At 37.8% G+C, this 20,532-nt stretch overlaps 1 protein-coding gene and 1 long non-coding RNA gene across 2 annotated transcripts in view; both read left to right on the forward strand.

Moving 5' to 3' along the window:
- LOC132124031 (uncharacterized) overlaps nucleotides 1-20,532 on the forward strand; it is a 130,376-nt gene that overhangs the window by 56,219 nt on the left and 53,625 nt on the right. The gene's annotated exons all lie outside the window — the stretch shown is intronic.
- LOC132124026 (DNA polymerase alpha catalytic subunit-like) overlaps nucleotides 1-20,532 on the forward strand; it is a 56,444-nt gene that overhangs the window by 5,829 nt on the left and 30,083 nt on the right. Inside the window, 15 exon segments of the mRNA XM_059534761.1 lie at nucleotides 10-99; nucleotides 186-302; nucleotides 392-567; nucleotides 690-819; nucleotides 1,276-1,396; nucleotides 1,493-1,588; nucleotides 1,673-1,797; nucleotides 1,880-2,026; nucleotides 2,186-2,308; nucleotides 18,381-18,413; nucleotides 18,518-18,610; nucleotides 18,781-18,986; nucleotides 19,116-19,248; nucleotides 19,765-19,896; nucleotides 19,980-20,154. Coding sequence (XP_059390744.1) covers nucleotides 10-99; nucleotides 186-302; nucleotides 392-567; nucleotides 690-819; nucleotides 1,276-1,396; nucleotides 1,493-1,588; nucleotides 1,673-1,797; nucleotides 1,880-2,026; nucleotides 2,186-2,308; nucleotides 18,381-18,413; nucleotides 18,518-18,610; nucleotides 18,781-18,986; nucleotides 19,116-19,248; nucleotides 19,765-19,896; nucleotides 19,980-20,154 — 1,897 coding nt within the window.

Consider the following 20,532-nt stretch of genomic DNA (forward strand, 5'->3'; position numbering starts at 1 on the left):
TTGACTCAGAACGGTATAGTGGAGATTGCTGGTACAGAGCGTACACTTCTGGGCTTCTTCTTGGCCAAAATGCACAAGATTGATCCAGATGTCTTAGTTGTGAGTTCAAATGCATTCATTCACCTGCTGTGTTGTTAATGTTTTTTTTTTTGTGACTTGACCACATCTTCCTTTTGATGCTGTAGGGCCATGACATCTTTGGATTTGACCTTGAAGTGCTCCTGCAGAGAATCAGTGTGTGTAAAGTACCTCACTGGTCAAAGATTGGTCGTCTAAGAAGAGCCAACATGCCCAAACTGGGGGTGCGAAGACTTCTATGAAGATTGGAAGATTACTATTTTATCATGTTTTAATACATTTGTGCAACTTTATTTTATTTTTTTTATTTCAGGGTCGCAGTGGCTTTGCTGAAAAGAGTGCCACTTGTGGACGTCTGGTTTGTGATGTTGAGATCTCTGCCAAGGAGCTGATTCGGTGTAAGAGTTATCACCTGACTGAGCTGACTGCTCAGATCCTAAAGACCGAGAGGGTGATGGTGCCACCAGAGAACATCAGGAACTTCTACAGGTTAGATGCTACCTGTGTGCTCGCACTTGAGTCCTTGCTTCAGATCTTCAACCAGAATGTTTCCAGTTATGGTGGCAGTATTTACATTTTTCCATCCGTTTCTTTTTCTCCTTTTTCAATAGTGATTCCCCACACTTACTCTACCTTTTGGAGCTCACCTGGATGGATGCCAAACTGATTCTTCAAATCATGTGCGAGCTGAATGTGCTGCCGCTAGCATTGCAGATCACTAACATCGCCGGTAATGTCATGGTAAGATACTTCTACACCCATGCAAACCACATTTGCTCCTCTTGTATTAATATGGAATTAGTATAAGATGCAAATGTTATGTATGTATATACTGTATATATTAGGGGTGGAGTGGTTCAACTTTTTCACGGGTCGGTTTATTTCATGGTTTTAGAGTCACGGTTTCGGTACAGTTCGGTATGTGCTATGTTTACGGAAAAACTATACTTTCAAATAGAGTAAAGATATATAAAAAAGTGATTTTTCGGTTGTTGTTGGTTTTTTTTAGGTAGGTCTAGCATTGTTTTTTAGGTACATCAAATTTAAAAAGGCCGTATCGGAGCGATACCCATTTTGAATATCGGCTCAGCGCATCCCTAATATATATATTTGTGTGTGTGTGTGTGTGTGTAAAATTGATTCCCAAATGATGCATGCATGTCATGCTGTTCTCTTTTAATGTTTATTCTGTCATAGTCTCGTACTTTGATGGGAGGGCGCTCTGAGAGGAACGAATACCTACTGCTCCATGCTTTCCACGAGAAGAACTTCATTGTTCCAGACAAACAATTCTTCAAGAAACCACAGCAAGATCTGGTATCAGATTCCTCCCTCCATTATTACAGTTGTCACCCCATTTAACCGTAATTTATACTGTTCCTGTACTTTTTCTTATTTTAATTCTGTTCTCTCTGTGAGGATGAGGATATTGACTCAGGGAAGGGCAAGTCCAACAAAACAAGGAAGAAGGCAGCGTATGCTGGATGTTTGGTGCTGGATCCAAAAGTTGGTGAGTCACAATGTTTTTATGCATATCACTGGTTGCGTTTATGTTTGTACCTACCAAATTATCTATTTTATCTTCTTCCATCAGGTTTCTATGACAAGTTCATTCTCCTGTTGGACTTCAACAGTTTGTACCCCTCCATCATCCAGGAGTTCAACATCTGCTTTACTACCATTGAGAGAGGAACGAGCAACGCACTCAAGAAAACGGAGGTGTGTCGGGGGTGGTCTGCTTTGCCTGCATGGGAAGGTTTATGTATTTTTAGCATATCCTAAACTACTTCCGTGATTACAGGAGGATGACGATGAGATTCCTGAGCTGCCAGATCTGAGTCTGGAGATGGGCATTCTTCCCAAAGAAATTCGAAAACTGGTGGAGCGCCGACGACAGGTCAAACAGCTAATGAAGCAAGCGGATCTCAACCCCGACCTGTACCTGCAAGTAAGCAGAATCAAGATTTCAATGGATTCTGTATTGATAACAGATTGTCCATTTATTTTTGTTTTAGTTTTTTTTTTAGCTCTGCCAATATTATACTTTGTTTTAAAACACTCAAGTAAAATGTTATGCATGCAAACCTTGATGAATTTTCTTCAATAGTATGATATCAGGCAGAAGGCCCTGAAGCTGACAGCTAACAGCATGTATGGATGCCTTGGGTTTTCCTTCAGTCGCTTTTATGCCAAGCCTTTGGCTGCATTGGTCACTCATAAAGGAAGAGAGGTATGTTACAGTACACATTACTGTATTTAATGTTTCTACAGCATTCTGTTTAGATCTGCTATATTGAAACAGAACGCAACAAAGACCATGACTCCCTTGGCCCTTTAATGTTGAGAATAAACACACTCATGTCATGTTTATTCGATCGCATTGGACAGTGTTAATCAGCATCTGTATTGGCGCAGGTCGTAGAAAGCAATGCTCATAGATGAAGCCTATGCAGTCTACCAGAGTTCGAATCCGTCTTTTGCCGAACTCGGTCTTCCTTTTTTCTTCAAAAGACGGATTCGAACTCTTTCAACCTTTTTTTTTATCAAATTGTAACAATTTTTTTTCTCAACATTTTCTCATAATTTAATGAGTTTATTCTCAACATTTTACTTAGCCATTTTTTAAATCAAAAAAGTGCATGATAAATAAAGATGTCTCTCAAAAGAAGCTGATTCTGAACCATCATATTTTCAAATCTTTTGTCTGTTACTTATATACATCACAGGGTAACACATTTGCATAATCCCCACCTGCCTGATAAATATGAACACTCTGAGCTGCCCACAAACACTACCACTAGTTAGTTTTCTTACATCAGGTTCAGAAGACTCTTGTGTTCTGTGTGGTGAAAGCAAGTTTGTTTTGTCTTCATTGCCGAAAGATGCTGATGTGAAGACGTCACGTAAATTACCACATAAAAAGTTTAAACTTACCATAAGCACGTCCTGATCAAGTTGATCAGCTCTGAAAAGACTGAAAGCAGTAAAACTTAAATTTCTTTAGCATTTAAAAGGTGGAAGGTGCTTTTTTTTACTGGCCACTGTGTATTAGCCTGAGCTCTTTTTGTACCTTTTAGCTCCTGTGGTGCAATGTCATTTTAGTATTATTTATATACTGTTATATTCTGTTATATTGTATAGTATTTATTGATATTTTGAATTAGCTTTTAGTTTTATGTATTCAGTTTTCATTTTTAATAATTTGTTTAGAAAATGTGGCAGTTTTTAGCTAATTTTAGTATTTAAGTTTTAGTAATTTCGTTGTGCTTTTTGTCTTTTTTAATATTGCTATTTAGCTTTATTTCGTTTTTTTGTTTTAGTAATTTAATACTTAATCTATTTTTTCAATTAGTTGGCTAAGTAACATTTCTAATTTGTCTAAATATAATATTTTTTCAGCTTTATTTTTATTAACAATTATAGTAATTATTTACAATAGTTTGAGTTAACAGTAAAACCTTTGGCATTATCAGTTTTTTTCTCACAAGGGTTTCTCAATATGAGGTCATAAAACCAGATGTAGAATAATTATGCAGTGTTTAGATTTTAAGTTTAAAATTGATTTACATGAAGTATGCCATGTTATTACACATCTTGCCCTTCATAAACTACAGGTGCCTTTCACAGGTACTGCCACTAGAGGGTAGTCTAAATCCATGTGAGCTTGTCCATGTGAGCCGCTCCTCAGGACTTTGGCTCTGGTTTCACACACCTCATCCTGAGCCTCTGTTCTCATTTGTGCTGTAACCAATTTGACTTGATGTCTTGTTCTTTTTATGCCACCTCCTTGGCATGATTAAAGGCTACCTGCTCTGGACTTAAATGAGACCAGACTTTAAAAGCCCACTAGGGTGTAGCAATACACACGGTGACACATTCACGCTCATACCCCTCTCCTTTCTTCCACAGTGCCGCTGGGCAGTGTGGGGCATTGTTTGAAATGTGGGGGGGGGGGGGGGCAATAATTACAATCTCTTTGCATTAGCCCCAGCATTCAACACAGGCTTTCTCTGCCTCGTTTCTTACAAGACAAGCTACCAAAATAAATCCAATGAGGGGGAAAAAAGAAAAGCTTGTAATGTTGTTTTTTTTACATTTGAGAATATAGTTTTGCAGTGTTTAACCACTTCACTGGAGTCTGCCAATATTAATATATCTGCAAGCCTAGCTTGACTCAACAACCTTAATTACTTTGATTAGTCTTATTGTGATAATATTCTCCACTGTCAACCAGCATGATGCCGAGCTGTACGCTAAGATGTTTTGGTAGAGATCAATGGGAAATGGAAGGGGGATGGTAGGAACAAATGCTCACACATACTTGCGTTACGTTGACCCGGACATTAGTGGCATGATTTGAATGCTCCTGTATTCAGTTTCCATTTATATTTTGATTTAGTGGCTTCTTTATCTGTTGAGAACCATGTGAGTGATAGGCTTTGGTGTTGTGGATGTAATTTTTTCCATCGCGATAAAGATGCTTGATTTGGCCTCCATTCGAATGCCCTCCTGAGCTTCTCATCTTTCCTGATTGGGCTATGGTAAGGGGATCTGTACAAGCCCCTGGTGATTCTCAGCTTGTTGAAATATGCAGGTTATCCAAGCCGTGATCGAGATGATGGCTGTTGGGCACCAGTCTCTAAAGGGATTCAGTGCACGATGTGCTGTTTCAAACTTTTCATTTCCTTATTGTGTCTTCCGTTGGTGCCAGACATTCAGAACGTGGATCGTAACCGTTGCCTAATTTGACAATTGGGTTTTATGATCGTCAAACACTAAATCCTGTCAGTCAGATGGTGCATCTCAGATGGTGGTCTCGTCTTCTGATGGATGGTCTGCTGTCTGCACCATCATTGTTTTGGGATAGGAATTACAGGCGCTCTGCTTTTAATAGAGTTAACTAATTCTTTCTGAGAAGCTAGCTTAGTGCTAACCTGCCATAGGGGTGTAAATTCAGCCAGCAGGTGTTGTAAAGTGGGTGGAAGTCTAGAGGTGCCGTAAGGGAGAAAGTTTTGAGCTTTATTTATAGGGTATAGGGTTGGTTTCTTAAACCAGGGGTATCATTCCTTTTTAAATTTGATGATCCCTTTGCAAAGAACTGTCATCCTGAAATATAAAAAAATGTACACACTTCCATTAATACGGTGTTAGAAAAGTGTTTTGAATAATTATTTTTATTTTTTATACATGTTTTTATTGTATGATTGTATCAAATAAATGCAGGCTAGGTGAGAATATACAGGTGCATCTCAAATTAAAATGTCATAGAAAATTTATAAAAAGAAAAATAAATAAGTTACATTTTATTTCAGTAATTCAACTCAAATTGAGAAACTCATGTATTAAATAAATTAATTGCACACTGACTGAAGTAGTTTAAGTCTTTGGTTCATTTAATTTCAATGATTTTGGCTCACATGTAACAAACAAATAAGAATATGGTGACATGACAATCAGCTAATCAACTCAAAACACCTGCAGAGGTTTCCTGAGCCTTCAAAATGGTCTCTCAGTTTGGTTCACTAGGCTACACAATCATCAGTGTTGGGAAGGTTACTTTGGAAATGTAATAGGTTACAGATTACAAGTTACCTTGTTTAAAATGTAATAGTAGTGTAACTTTTTCAATTACTTTATTAAAGTAATGTAACTAATTACTTTTGAGTACTTTTTGATTACTTTTATAAATTTGTGAAAATTAAAGAATAATAAATAAAAGCATATACAATAGGGCTATTCAATTGGCGGCCCACGGGCCAATCATCTCCATGCGGCCCGACGGCACCAACCTCCCTCCTCCTCTTTTCGCTCCGATTGACCTGAGAAACGTTTTACGTGTGAATATTTCAGCAGTTATTATATGTGTCCCGAATTTATGTCGACTGAACCAGCGATAGGCTACCAATCCTTCGTGAATGAATCATTCTTTTGGTTCGATTCTTTCTAAACGCGCTTGCATAACGGTCTAAAACTATTCGGATTCATTCGGACCGCTCCGTAACTGAATCATCTGAAGCGGTTTCTCGTTCAGTACAGTTACAACAAATAGCGATGTTTTCAGTTGTTTCACTAGTTGTTTAAACACGGCCCAGCGCGGAGTTGCGTTTACTCCCGGTCCCGGACACACTAATATTAAACAGCGTTGCGACAACCAGTGGAAGCGTTTCAGTTCGACAGAAACATTTCTGTTACAAACCACAAATCACTCGATGATTTAATTAGTATTAAATCGGATGAAACAGCCTCAACATTCCCAACAAGACTGATGAGGAAAGCAGGAGAAACATTGTGGCATGACCGAAATTAGAAGACTTTAAATCCCCTAATCACCCTTACAAACATTTACCACATTTACTGTAGTAATTTACCATGGTTGGGCAGAAATGTGCAATATTTATATTGAATACTATGTAGTAATAAATAAATATAGTAAATATATACTATAATATTATTTAGTTTAATAGTAAATATAGTGATTTATATTGCATTGGTTTTATTAGGTGGGTAGAGGAATATATATTTAATGCTTGTTATGAAATTATGTCAGTTTCTTTGTAAAGGTGCGTATAGTTTTTAACTTGTGTTTAGGCATTTTTTATACAGTGGGAGCCTGTGGTTAACAAGTCTCACTGTCAGAATATTTTCATTTAAGCATAACAATTATAAATAAAATAATTATTATTTCTCACCAACAGCTATAAGTTTGTATAAATAATTTATTTGTTCCAAGGAAAATAGTTGTACACAGCTGTAAATTATCAAGTTTTTATTTATTATGGTTTTATATATTTGCATACTGTTGGGTACCACATTTCTAAGTAAATACCACACTTCTTTAGGGTTACTTTAGCTTATTTATTGAAACTGTTATGTTTCAATAAATAAGATAAACCCCCAAACCAACCCACCGGCCCACCTCAACTTTTCGATTTGATAATGCGGCCCTCGAATGAAACTAATTGAATAGCCCTGATATACATCAACTTAAATACAGTTATCTAATAAGCATGTGACGTATTCTGTGTAATAAACTCCTGAAATATTGGTGTTTTTTTTAAACTGCTGTCTCTTTGTATATGATGATAGTTTTCTCAAAATAAGTAAAATGCATGAAGTGACACAGAGCAGTTCTAGAAATTATGTTTATGTGCTCGTGTACTCCTATATTGAGATGGCAGAGGTTGAAAACACTGCGAGCTTCAGTAGGCCTATTGTAAATGAAACCATGTCTTTGCCATTAATTTACAGGAGGGGCGGACTGGGAAAAAAATTCAGACTGGAAAATTCAAACTCATACAAACCAGTTCATGGACAAAACTATTTTTTGTATGGACCTGACATAAAAAAGGTCTAAATCTTTAATTTGGGGACATGCAAAATAATTAAAAGTTGTCTCCTGAACTGCACCTTCACTTCCATTTTTCTCTTCCGTCTCTTTATTTTGCCCTGTTATCCATCTCTCTCATGACTTTAATACTCAAGATTGAACAAAACTATACTTTACAATACAATACTCTACAATACTACAATATCTTTATAGAAAAATCCTAATACTGTACACGTGTCATGTTTTTCCCTTACAAAAGTTAAACATGCTTTTATTAGCCTATATAAAAGTAAAATAACATTTTTTTTTTTTTTGCAAATGGATTTTTAAATATACATTTGTAAAATAATTTTACATTTTTGGTTACCACAGTTAACCAATAGTAACCATTTTCTCTGGATTTATAGTTAAATATTAAAATGTTAATTTTCGTAAGGGTTGTGTTGCTGTCTGTCGTAGCTCCCCCTAAACCTATTAAAAAAATCAGTTTTTATTTCAGCTAAATTACTACTGTAACATTACAACAGATAATAATGATGTCCTTTATATAGTATTTTGAGTGATGACTGATGAGCAACGTGCTGCTGCTTGATTAAATAAATAAAAAAACAAATACAAAAAAGCATCTTTACAGATGAAACTGACCTGAAACCCTGAACAGTAGTTCTGCTTCTCTGCTCCAGCTGTGCACTTCTACAGTCCACTCTCTCGCATTGATTACTCTGAGTCTGATCCAAACCGTTTGGCGGAGGCGCGGAGAGCGCGCGAGTCATGACTAACACTACATGACTTATTAGAGATTTAATTATCAAATGGCGGATTCGCAAATGATCGCTTTAGTACATTCGGCAGGCAATTATACAATAATGATATTAAATAGTGGGGCAAAATCGGCTGCCAGGCCACCGGGAATTGTCCCGGTTCTCCCGGTGTCCAGTCCGCACCTGATTTCCACAGACACGCAGAATGTGCAAGTCATATATTGCATTTTTGGGGCTTATATTCACAGACACTAGTCCATGTCATGTTTTGATTCAAGTGTACTGACCTACTTTTGATTTAGTCATCCAAAATGTGGCATATTCCGTCCGCGTTAGGCATTCCGTTTTTATGACTGGATTCTACGAACCAGACTGTATTTCCGCATCCCGGAAATTATCAGGGCGGTATGTCTCAGAATAGTCAGTGCAATTTGGGAAATAAATCAGTTAAATCTGTATGTGGATGTGTGTAAATATTCAAATGTAATCCCCTTTGTAATCGTTAAAAATTTCATAAATAACTGTAATTTAATTACTCATTTTTTCTTAGTAACTGTAACTAATTACAGTTACAATAATTTTGTAATTAAATTACGTAACGCCGTTACATGTAACTAGTTACTCCCCAACACTGACAATCATGGGGAAGACTGCTGATCTGACATAATCATTGACATCCTTCACAAGGAGGGTTAGCCACAAACATTTATTGCCAAAGAAGCTGGGTGTTCACAGAGTGCCGTATCCAAGCATGTTAAAAGAAAGTTGAGTGGAAGTAAAAAGTGTGGAAGAAAAAGATGCACAACCAACCTGGAGAACCGTAGCCTTATGAGGATTGTCAAGCAAAATCGATTCAAGAATTGAAACTGGGGTCAAGGCATACAGATATGTCAAGGAATTTGGCTACAGTTGTCATATTCCTCTTGGTAAGCCACAGACAACGTTAGAGGCGTCTTACCTGGTCTAAGGAGAAGAAGAGCTGGAATGTTTCCCAGTGGTCCAAAGTCCTCTTTTCAGATGAGAGCAAGTTTTGTATTTCATTTGGAAACCAAGGTCCTAGAGTCTGGAGGAAGGGTGGAAAAGCTCATAGCCCAAGTTGCCTGAAGTCCAGTGTTAAGTTTCCAGAGTCTGTGATGATTTGGGGTGCAATGTCATCTGCTGGTGTTGGTCCATTGTGTCTTTTGAAAACCAAAGTCACTGCACTCGTTTACCAAGAAATTTTGGAGCACTTCATGCTTCCTTCTGCTGATCAACTTTTTGAAGATGCTGATTTCATTTTCCAGCAGATTTGGCATCTGCCCACACTGCCAAAAACACCAAAAGTTGGTTAAATGACCATGGTGTTGGTGTGCTTGACTGGCCAGCAAACTCACCAGACCTGAACCCCATACAAAATCTATGGAAAATGAGAAACAAGAGACCAAACAATGCAGATGAGCTGAAGGCCACTGTCAAAGAAACCTGGGCTTCCATTCCACCTCAGCAGTGCCACAAACTGATCAACTCCATGCCATGAAGAACTGAGGCAGTAATTAAACTTTTTTAAATTAATTTTTTTTTCTTTTATTATTGGTCTTATGAAGTATTCTAATTTGTTGAGATTTGGTAAATTGGTGGGTTTTTGTTAAATGTGAGCCAAAATCATCACAATTAAAAGAACTACAGACTTAAACTACTTCAGTCTGTGTGCATTTGAATTTATTTAATACACAAGTTTCAGAATTTGAGTTGAATCACTGAAATGATCTTTTCTACAACATTCTAATTTGAGATGCACTTGTATATAGGTGTGTGTGCGTGTGTGTGTGTGTGTGTGTGTGTGTGTGTATATATATATATATACACACACACACACACCCACACACACACACACACACATATATATATACACACCAGTCTGAGAAATAAAAATGAAAATTGAAAGAAGGAATTCATACCAAAGTGAATGCATAAAAAATTGCATTAAACAAATAAAAAAGTGAAATGAAAAATGAAAAATTTTATTTGCATTTTCTTTTCTTTTTTTTGGAAAATCAAAACTTTTTATATATTTTTTTTCTTTGGACCTTTGTGGAAAAAGATTATAGTGTTTTTAGATTTTTTGTTTGTTTGTTTGTTTCTTTTTTATTTATTTTAAATACACGCACTACAATCAAGGTCAGCAATGCAGTTGGTACCACTGTTGTAAAATCTGACTGATTAATCATGAATCCAGCGTGGAATTTTTTTTAAACTAGCTTAAGCTGCTGTGATTTAGCTCATGCTGCTGTATGACAACTTGGGGAAATCCCCCTGCAGGCCAGTTAGTAAGAACCATGTGTGTTTAGCCTTTACTAGCACTCGTGAAGTGACGTTCTGTGGCCCTTGACCTTCCCAGGGAAACATTTGTTCTGGTGCGAACCCTGTACTCCCCTGGTATGAGATGCATGCCATGGAATAAGCGTTTAAGGTTTCTTGCTGAGGGGTCTGCCTGATTGATGTGCCTAAATTTTATTTTCAGCTCTTTGTGCGGCGGCCAGTGCGAAAAGCAGAGCTTCAGCTGTGGAGCTGGGGAGGGGGTTTGGGTCTGGGGTTAATCGAGTGATGTTTACAACTTCTGTGGCTACGGACTGCTGAGGGTTTTGGAACGTTAGTTAGCCTGACCTCTCACCCGCCTTGCCGCCAAGCCCCGGACTCCTCTTTACCTAGTTTAGACAAGTTCAAAAAGGTAAAACAAAACATATTATACGGTCACGGATGCAATGAATTCTTCAGATCTCAAGCAGCTGTTGGTGAGATGAGATGGGCTGTCGTGGTGAGTTAGGTGTCATCTGAGTAAACATTGTTTCCTTGTTGCTCTCTCGGACGGTACATTGTTGTCCGAATCACAAAGGCCATTTTTAACCTTCCCGGAATAAGATGTAAGTGCCCTCCTCCCTTCTTGTAGCCATTGTTGCACGCACTCTTGACTCTGTGGTCTTTTGGTTGGGGATTTGCTCCTGATATCACTGGACTTAACAAATAGTCACAGGGCCCAAAGCATATTTTTGGATCAGCCTTATGTAGCTTCATGTTCCTCACACAAGTTCCTTCGAGGGCTTTGCACCTTTTAATTTAGGCTGGCATCATGAGTGAGGTGTTATTCTTAACTAATGCCTTCTGCGGACTCTTTTAATGTTGTGTTTAATTTAATGGTGCATATTTGCTGCCTGGTTCCCCATTCAGATTACTGAAACGCTTCAGTTTAGCTCCAATGTAATAATCATCTTTCTCTGAGATAGCGGTATTACTGTTGTTAATGAATAGGTGGAAAGAATCATGTCAGCCTGCATGTGTTGAGGTGTCACTCAATTTTCCAATGATGTAGTTCAGTATACTGTAGAACATAGTGTTGTGTTACACCACAGCCTGCTTTGGGAATAAAGCAGAACCGCTTGTTGTTTTAGAGCTTTTATCAAGCAGATGTTTGTGCATCACTGTGTTTTAATGTACAGTACGACAAATGAATATTTTTTATAAGATTACATTCAACAGGTTTAAAAAAAACTCTTAACACTTATGTAAATGGTTTATTAATTGTATTTATTAATTTAAGTACGGCTTAAACTAAATGAAAATGGGATGTTCCCTTGGCAATAAGCTGAAATTAAAATAAATTTCAACAATTTATCTTTAAGTTTAATTAATGGTTATAGTTTAATTTAGTTATATAGTTTATTATTTTATTTTTTTTTCAGTTAATTTTAATTTTATTTCAAGTAAAAGCATTTTATTGCTTTTAGTTTAACTATAATAACCCTGACTGCCCAAAATGTTCTCACACTGAATATAAAGGTCTTGTAGCCCGTGTCAGGTTAAGAGTGCATCAGTGTTGTAAATGTATGTGTCAGCTCAAGCTCATAATTCAGAAACAAGATCTAATAAATTTTCTTGGGAAATATTGATCAGAGGTATTATTTTGAGGTTTGGGAAGGGGACGCTGTGCTCTTTTTAGTGGGATATTTTTACCTCCAGTTCTAAATGCCAGGCTGCCTGCTGAAGTGATTTCAGGCAGCCGTATTAAATCAGAGAGAGGATTTGCAGCGATATTTTACCCCTTAGAGCTCAGACCCCATGTGATCTTCCTGTTTGCTTCCACAAGGCCTATGCAGCATTTGTGCGCACCTGTGTTGCATAAATGTGCCTTTATTGACTGTCATTGTACTGTTGTCTTTGTGCATTTGCTGTTGTTACATCCTTTGGATAATGATTTGCACACTGTCAAAGAGATTACTTTATGCGGCCATTGGCATTTGCCTAAAAAATATGTTTGCATGCTACGAGAGCAATTTATTTTTGAGTGTCCCATTGTGATTTAATTTTGCTTGTGTGTATGTTTTAGATCCTCTGGACAGAGGATAGAGAGATGACAGCGGACATATTTCAGCCTGACAGTGCAGTGTTGCTGTTTCTATTTCAGGCAGAGGACTGTCATCCTCAAAATGCTTTTCAGCAGGATGCTTTTCAAAACAATCGTCACCAGATACTTTGTTTTACAAGGTTTCTGTACCGCTCCAGGGCTTAAAATGCCTGCTATGATGTGCACCGAAGCTAACAGAAGGCCAGATGCCTCTGGCGAGCAAATGGCACCGTGGGGCAGGAGGAATGAACTGTTTACGAGATCAGCTGTAGACTTAGTTTTTTGTCTATAACCATTCCACCGCCTGCTTGAAATGTTTGGGAAGAGATAAATGAACGTGTTAATGACAGCCCTGTCGATTGGGGCAAAAAAGATGAGGGCCTTCTGGGTAGACGGGGCCAAATGCTCCTGTCCCATCGGTCACTGCGATCTGAGCCAGTTGCTTCAGTTCATGGGTGGCATTTTAACACCATTTTAACTTTAGGATGCACTGCTTGGTATCGCCCTTCATTAAGTGCTTATTGGGTCAATTTTGAGTAACATGAATTTGGAATGACTTTTACTTCCATAAAAGTGATGCATTTCCAAATTAAATTGTTAAATTGAATATAAAAATAGGTTACGACTTAATGTAATCCATCAGCATGTAATTAGGTTATTAAAAGTAGGTTTTAATATAATTTCTTATTTCTTTTCATTTATTAATGTCATGTTGTCTGCAATTGTCTGTGTCTGTATTATTGCAATGTAAATTGTTGAATCAAGGTCATTAGTGACATTAAAGAAGCTACTGAGTGAAAAAATAGTGTTTACTGATGTGCCAAGGAAGAACAATTAGTCAGGCGTTTTTGCTAAAATGTGTGTGTGACAGGCATTAGTAATCTGATGGCAGGCTCCATAATGGCCCACTGCTGACTCTTTATCATGTCACACTCCAGATGTGTCCCCAGGCATGTGACGGAGTGGGTCCGGTCCCCTTTTCAGTCTTACTAACAGACAGTTTTTGCTCCGACACCGCCGCTAATTCACTGAGCCTTGTAATTACAGGCCACTTTCATCACTTCTGCCCGCAGTCAGACAGGGAGCTGAGAAAAGGCTAAATGGGGGCACTGTTGGCCCACTGGACAAAAGTATAGAATGTCGAAAACATTTACAGAAGTGTTTGTGCTGTCTGTGTGTTCAGTGTTTTCTACACTGCTATTCAGAGACGGCGCAATGGCTACGAAGTGACATTTTTACTGAGATTGAAGTGTAAATTGAATGTAATGAACTAAATGGGCTGGGGACCCACCAAAAAAGAAAAACAAACTATTGTTCAAATAGAATATACTTTTATTGAGCAAGAATGCATTAAACTGGTCAAAAGACAGTAAAGACATTCATAATGTTTACTGTTAACGTAACTCTATATGGACCACATTATAAGATTTAGTTTAGTTCAACATTTGTTGCAAAATTTCGGGGCCATGTTAAATTGGCATATTTGCAGCTTTTCGTCCTTAAAAGATTTTAAAAGGTAATATTGAGTGTCATTTATTGTAACAACTGTTCAGGTCTGAGTAGGTTTATTTTCGTGTGTTGGGGATTCAGAAGAACACCCATGCTGGCAGAACATCGCTGGACTCTGATGTCAGAGGCTCTGTGCCTTCTGTATGTTTGCTCTCAGATGTGTTGGTTGGCATGTGTTTTAAGACAAGCTTTCTTCGCTCTCATTTCTGAGCCATAGTCAAATTACTTGTCTTTCAGCTCTATGCCCCCCCCCACCAATCTTTTTCTGTTGTCATAATACACCAACATACAGTACAGTGGCCATGGAAACATATACAAACATAATCTAACTCATCACTATAGCCTCTTTTCATCTTTGTCTTGCTTTTTTCCTGGTTCCTCTATCCCTCTCATTCTCCCTTTTCCAACTCTGTTAATATCTGACTGCGTCAACATTAGCGGTGCAGCTAAATGAACTGTGTAATACAGTATACAGTTGCATTGCTAAGTAGCAGTAACTTTATGACTCCCTGTGAAGTAAACCCGCACCTGCTCAAGGTCAGAAACACTCTCACACAGCCAGATGGTGTATCAATTTAAGTGTGGACTCTAAGGGTACCGCTGGAGAGCTGGGTGCGAAGTGCAGGCAGAGGACTAGAGCCATCACCGCCTTCTGTGGAGTCTCTGTGATCCCATCTAGCGTTTACCTGGTTGAATTGTGCATTATATTTAGTGGTGCTTGCTATGCCAAGTATTACTTCTGTTGTTCATACATAAGGTTATGGATTTGAACAAACTCTTAATCCCAGGGGCGATTCTATGATTTTCATTTTAGGGGGGCCCAGCCCCCAATGAGGGTATAATAAATAAAATAAAATAATGTTTGACTAAAAGGTTAGGGTAGTATACTAATCCTATTGCAGTATTCCACTGTATTGCATAAGTTAGATGGTTAGAACGTTTAAGTAATAAGCCAAATACAAGTCTTCCTGATCACAAACACGCACAATTTTACTGTTTAGATTTCTAGTACAAACCTCTTTCATTAGCTCAAGTATACAAACCTTTCACATGCACTTTAATGTGTTTTATAATGTAAGTTAAGTTTTCAGCTGAAAATAGCTCATTTTTATTAAGTATGTGTTCATATGTGTTAAGGGCTAATGTCACTAGATGGGTGTGAGCCAAAGTCTGCCGCCGTTTTCATATGAAATTTAAAGGGGACTGAAGCGATCATGAGTTCATGTTCAGTTGATGGAGCTAATGGCAATATGTTTAGAGGGGCTGAGTATTATTTTTTGGGAGGGCTAAAGTGTGCTCTAAAAATGGCCTAGCGATGGCCATGCTTAACCCTAATATTAAACTTCATGTGAACGTGCTGGTGCTTTTCTAAAGCTTATAATGTTTAGTAAATGTTAAAATGAGTGAACAAAATAGAGATCAAAATACAGTACAGATACAAAATACAAAATACAGAGTCTTAAAGTGCAGTCACACTTATTATTTGATGAAAATTTGCAGACAATATCCAGTTTTCCCCCATGATAAGGTGTGGTAAAAAGTTACTCAAAAAGTTTTTGCTTGTTTAAGTTGGTCATGCAAATTGGCTGCATTGACCATAGACTATATAAAAACATGGACGTAGTGTCTGTGACGTCACCTGTAGACTCCTGAAGTGTGTTTTTGAAGCCTAAAGTGTGTAGAGCGGGCCGTCGCCATCTTGGCAGCGCGTCAACGCGTGACTCTCCCGGACAATTAAAAATGGGCAAAAAGGCGGGAGCTACTTGCTGAAGCCACGCCCACCTAGTGCGACGGCAGTGTCAGCAGCGGCAATCCACCTGTCACTCAAGTGGCCACGCCCTTAATTATGCAGAACTTTAAGTCTTAATATAATTTAAAAGGATGAGTTATAAAAAAAATTTACCAACCCTCACAGTTGTAAAGTTTGGCATTTTAACATGGGGGGTCAATGGGATTGACTCCCTTTTGCAGCCAGCCTCAAGCGACCAGTCGATGAATTGCAGTTTTAGTCACTTCCTTATTGGCCTCATGAGAGAGAGCGGGAGGTTGATGCTCTGCTTTGACCAACAGAAAGCTGCTTGGTTTGTTACTTCTGAGCAAGCCGCACTTCTTACGTCACTACACTATTGACATTGGGCCTTTTTAGCTGGAAAATTTAGCAGAAATGGTGACTGCACGTTAGGGCTCTTGGACAAAGAACTGACAAGTTTCACTGACTTTCACTGACAAGTACTTTCATTTTCTTCTACAAATCTAGTCTATATCTAGAACCGGTTTTGAGAATGCAAAAACGGAAGGCACACCATCAGCAAATAACAAATGTTTAATCCTGCTTAATTAGTTGTGTTTTTCTGTGTGTTTTGAGGTGACCTTGACTATGTTGGTTAATGCCCACAGCTATTTTGTTATTACTCAGACCTGACCTCCTACTTCCCTCTGGGAGGCATGTTACACCTCATAAAGCATGCTTAAGTCTTGCTCCAGTTTCAAGGAGTGGAGCTTCCCATGCTCTGAAATAGCCTTGTCCTTGTGCCTCTGACGGCTTGGGTTTGGCTATGGTGTGTGTGTGTGTGTGTGTGTGTGTGTTGGGGGGCATGAATCCTGGTGTCTTGCTCGATTGCTGTTGACAGGATGCAGTGTGTCCCTGTCTCTTTGAGGCCTCAGATTAGCGCCCCTTATTTCCCTGCCGAAACCCCCACCTGTCCGAGTCCCTTTCCAATAGAGGTCACCCTGCATGCCGGCACATCGGCTATGGGGTGTATGTTTAAGGCTGGACACCCTAAATAAACAGACACTGTTAATATGACACTTCAGATATGTACAGTCAGTCTGTCTACCTGCTACTGTCCGCAGTGGGTTTGTGGGACAGATTAGTCACTTTTCTTTTATAATTTGCAAAAAGTTCTGAAGTAAAGATTTGACAAGAAATTATGTGGAAATGAAAGTCTTATGTAAGAAAAAATTCGGTTTTGAGAATTGCAAATATGAGTTATATACTTGTATTCCTTTACATTTTTGTCATAGTAAATACTTATTTGGAATATACACTGTAATAGAATACAAATTGATCTGCACGTTCAAAACACCCAGACATTATTGTGGGTGTTAGGAGATAGTGTAGCAGTCTTGTGACTCATGTTTTGTTGTTTTGTCTTGTGACTCATGTTTTCTTTCAAAATGAATTAACTCATTTCAGGAGTCAGTAAGATTTTTAGTTTTAAATTAATACTTTTATATTCAGCAAGGATGTCTTAAATTGATCAAAAGTAACATGAATGACATTTATAATAAAAAAAAAAAAAAAAAAAAAAAAATATATATATATATATATATATATTTCAAATATAATAAAAAGAATCCTAAAAACCACGTTATCTGCAAAAATATTAAACTTGTCAGTTGTTTTCGGAATTGTTAATAAGAAATGTTTGAATATTTTCTGAAGGATCCGTTATTTTAATCTGTAATGATATTTCACAATATTACTGTATTTTTACTGTATTTTTGATGCAAACATTACTATTTTTACTGACCCCAAACTTTTGAATGACCATGTAGTTCATTTGTTTAATTACAGGATGATTTCATTAGCTTGAAGAATGTTTTTTTTCTTTTTTTACTTAAATGTTTATTGTAATAAGTGACACATAAATAAATTCAGTTAGAGCTGTGATTTTGAACCTGTTTTTCCCAAATTAGCACCATGACTAACCACTTAGTCCTTTTTTCCTTTTTTAGCCTCCTCTTTTATGTATTTTTTCCCCTTTGCGCTACACTTCTACCTCCCTCCGTCTGCCCTTTATTTTTTCCTTTTGTCTGTCTCTTTATTTTTCTCTGACAGCTGTGGTTTACATGAGTCTCCCTCTGCAGCTGGACAACCCTCCACTTCTCTCACTCTCTTTTTTTCTCGTCATGCAGTCCAGTGGCGATTAAGACTATTAGGCCTTATAATGACTCTGCTGGTGTGTGGGTTTGGAGCCCCATTTCAGTGCAGCTAATAGACCTCTTAGCCAATTATCCTCCATTTAGAAGCAAATCACAGAGGCTTTTTCTCTCCCCCTTTGATAAATTTTGAATTGCTGAATAGATTTGCTAATTAAATTCTTTGTGTGTTTTGCGTCCGCGAGTCCTCATGTTCGTGTGTTTGAGTTTACGCACGTCTTTTTTCCCCAATAGTATTTCTTGCTGATAAATGTGTGTTCTCTGAAGTGAGTGGGTTTGTTTGATTTTCCAGTTTGACCGATCTGAAATTGATATTGTTCTCCACTTGCTGTGTTTAGTGTTTATTGTGTTTCCCGAGTGACATGCAGTCTTTTGTCTTCTGCAGATTTTGATGCACACCAAAGAAATGGTGCAGAGGGTGAGTCATGATTGGTGTACGTTACAGTAATAATTAAGCGGCACTTGCCATGTTTGTTATTTTTAAGCCGTGCGTGGGTTTGACGGTTTACATTTCTCCCTCAGATGAATCTAGAGGTCATATACGGGGATACCGACTCCATCATGATCAACACCAACAGTACCAATCTGGAGGAGGTCTTCAAACTGGGAAACAAGGTAAGGTTTTTGGGGGGAAGGGAGGGGGTGTTTCTGCACGTCTCAGAGTAAATTGCATTATTGGATTTTTAAAGCTTGAATAAGTCTGACATTGATGATTTGAGACATCACTAACAGTCTGAAGAGAATTAAACCAACCATTCGGCAATTGAATAAATGTGTCTGTGTAGGTGAAAAGCGAGGTGAATAAACTCTATAAGCTTCTGGAGATTGACATTGATGGCGTGTTTAAGTCCCTTCTGCTGCTGAAGAAGAAGAAATACACAGCACTGTTGGTTGAGCCTCAGGGAGACGGCAAATACACCACCAAGCAAGAGCTCAAAGGTCTGGACATTGTGCGCAGAGACTGGTGTGACCTGGCCAAAGAGTGTGGCAAGTCAGTGCAGTGACATCCAGATAATCAACCCCATTTATAAAGACAGTAATGTAGTAGTAATCTTGATCTACTGTATATAGTCTTTTGTAATAGTTGTGATTTTATATGATCCTTTTCCCTTTCATCTAGTTATGTGATTGGTCAGATTCTGTCAGACCAGAACCGTGACACTATTGTAGAGAACATTCAGAAACATCTGATTGAGGTTGGAGAGAAGGTGGCCAATGGCAGTATTCCACTCAACATGTTTGAGATACACAAGGTAAACTACTGAATTAGAAAAAAAAAAAAATTAAAAACAAAACAAATGGTGTTATGTAAATTATGTAGTTACTAAAATTGCTTATATATACTGTTAAATGTAAAAAAGATAGATATACATATTCCTCTGATGGCAAACCTGCCATTTTATCATTACTCCAGTCTTCAGAGTCACATGATCCTTCAGAAAGTATTCTAATTTGCTGTTAATGAAACATTTTTTATTATTGTCAATGTAATATATCTCAAATGGTTGTGCCAATGATAAATGGTAACAGGTGATAACAATGATACATTTATTTCAGGATTCTTTGAATAAAATTTTTAAAAGAACAGTTTTTATTTAAAGCAGAAATATTATAGGGCTGTAACTTCATAAATGTATTATGTGAATCGTGTGTATATTTTTATTTATTTTCATTCTTTAAACAATTTATACATGAATACAATATTTCATGGGTGTCTCATGAAGTTTGTTCAAGGGAATATGTTTTTTGTGTTTGTTTTTTCCTTTCAGTCACTGACAAAGGATCCTCAGGACTACCCTGACAAGAAGAGTCTCCCCCACGTCCATGTTGCCCTCTGGATCAACTCCCAGGGTGGGAAGAAGGTTAAAGCGGGTGACACTGTTTCTTATATCATCTGTCAGGTCAGCAACCAGTGTATTTGTACTTCTGACTCTAAAAATTGTCAGTAAACCCACACTTAACTGCCTGTGCTTTCTTCTATTAGGACGGTTCAAACCTGTCAGCCAGTCAGAGGGCGTATGCCCTGGAACAGCTACAGAAACAGCCGGGACTCAGCCTGGACACACAGTATTACCTGTCCCAGCAGGTGCACCCTGTGGTGGGCTGAATCTGTGAGCTTATTGAAGGCATTGATGCAGTGCTTATCGCCACATGGCTAGGTGAGACTGCCTGTCTGGATCAGTATTCCTTATATTTTGCCAGAAAAGACATCTGAATTAGGATTAGTTTCCCTTTTTTCCCTCTTTTTTATTTTGATTATTATATATATTTTTTTGCCATGAAGAGCTGCCTCTATTCCAATATTCACTGTTTGTTTTACCACCTCACTGTAAACTGTAACATCTCAACACATCTGAACATACTTGTGTTTTGAAAATTATTATTTAATAGGATTAGATTATTTAATCTTATTATTTAGTTAATTTCATCTATTTTATATTTAAAAACATTTATTTTTATTTGATAAAAATTAAGTCTGAACATAACTGAGATTTTAAGTAAAAAACAGACAAACCATTAATTAATTTTTAATTTAT

The sequence above is a fragment of the Carassius carassius genome, chromosome 42, assembly GCF_963082965.1.
Source record: "Carassius carassius chromosome 42, fCarCar2.1, whole genome shotgun sequence".
NCBI lineage: Eukaryota > Metazoa > Chordata > Actinopteri > Cypriniformes > Cyprinidae > Carassius > Carassius carassius.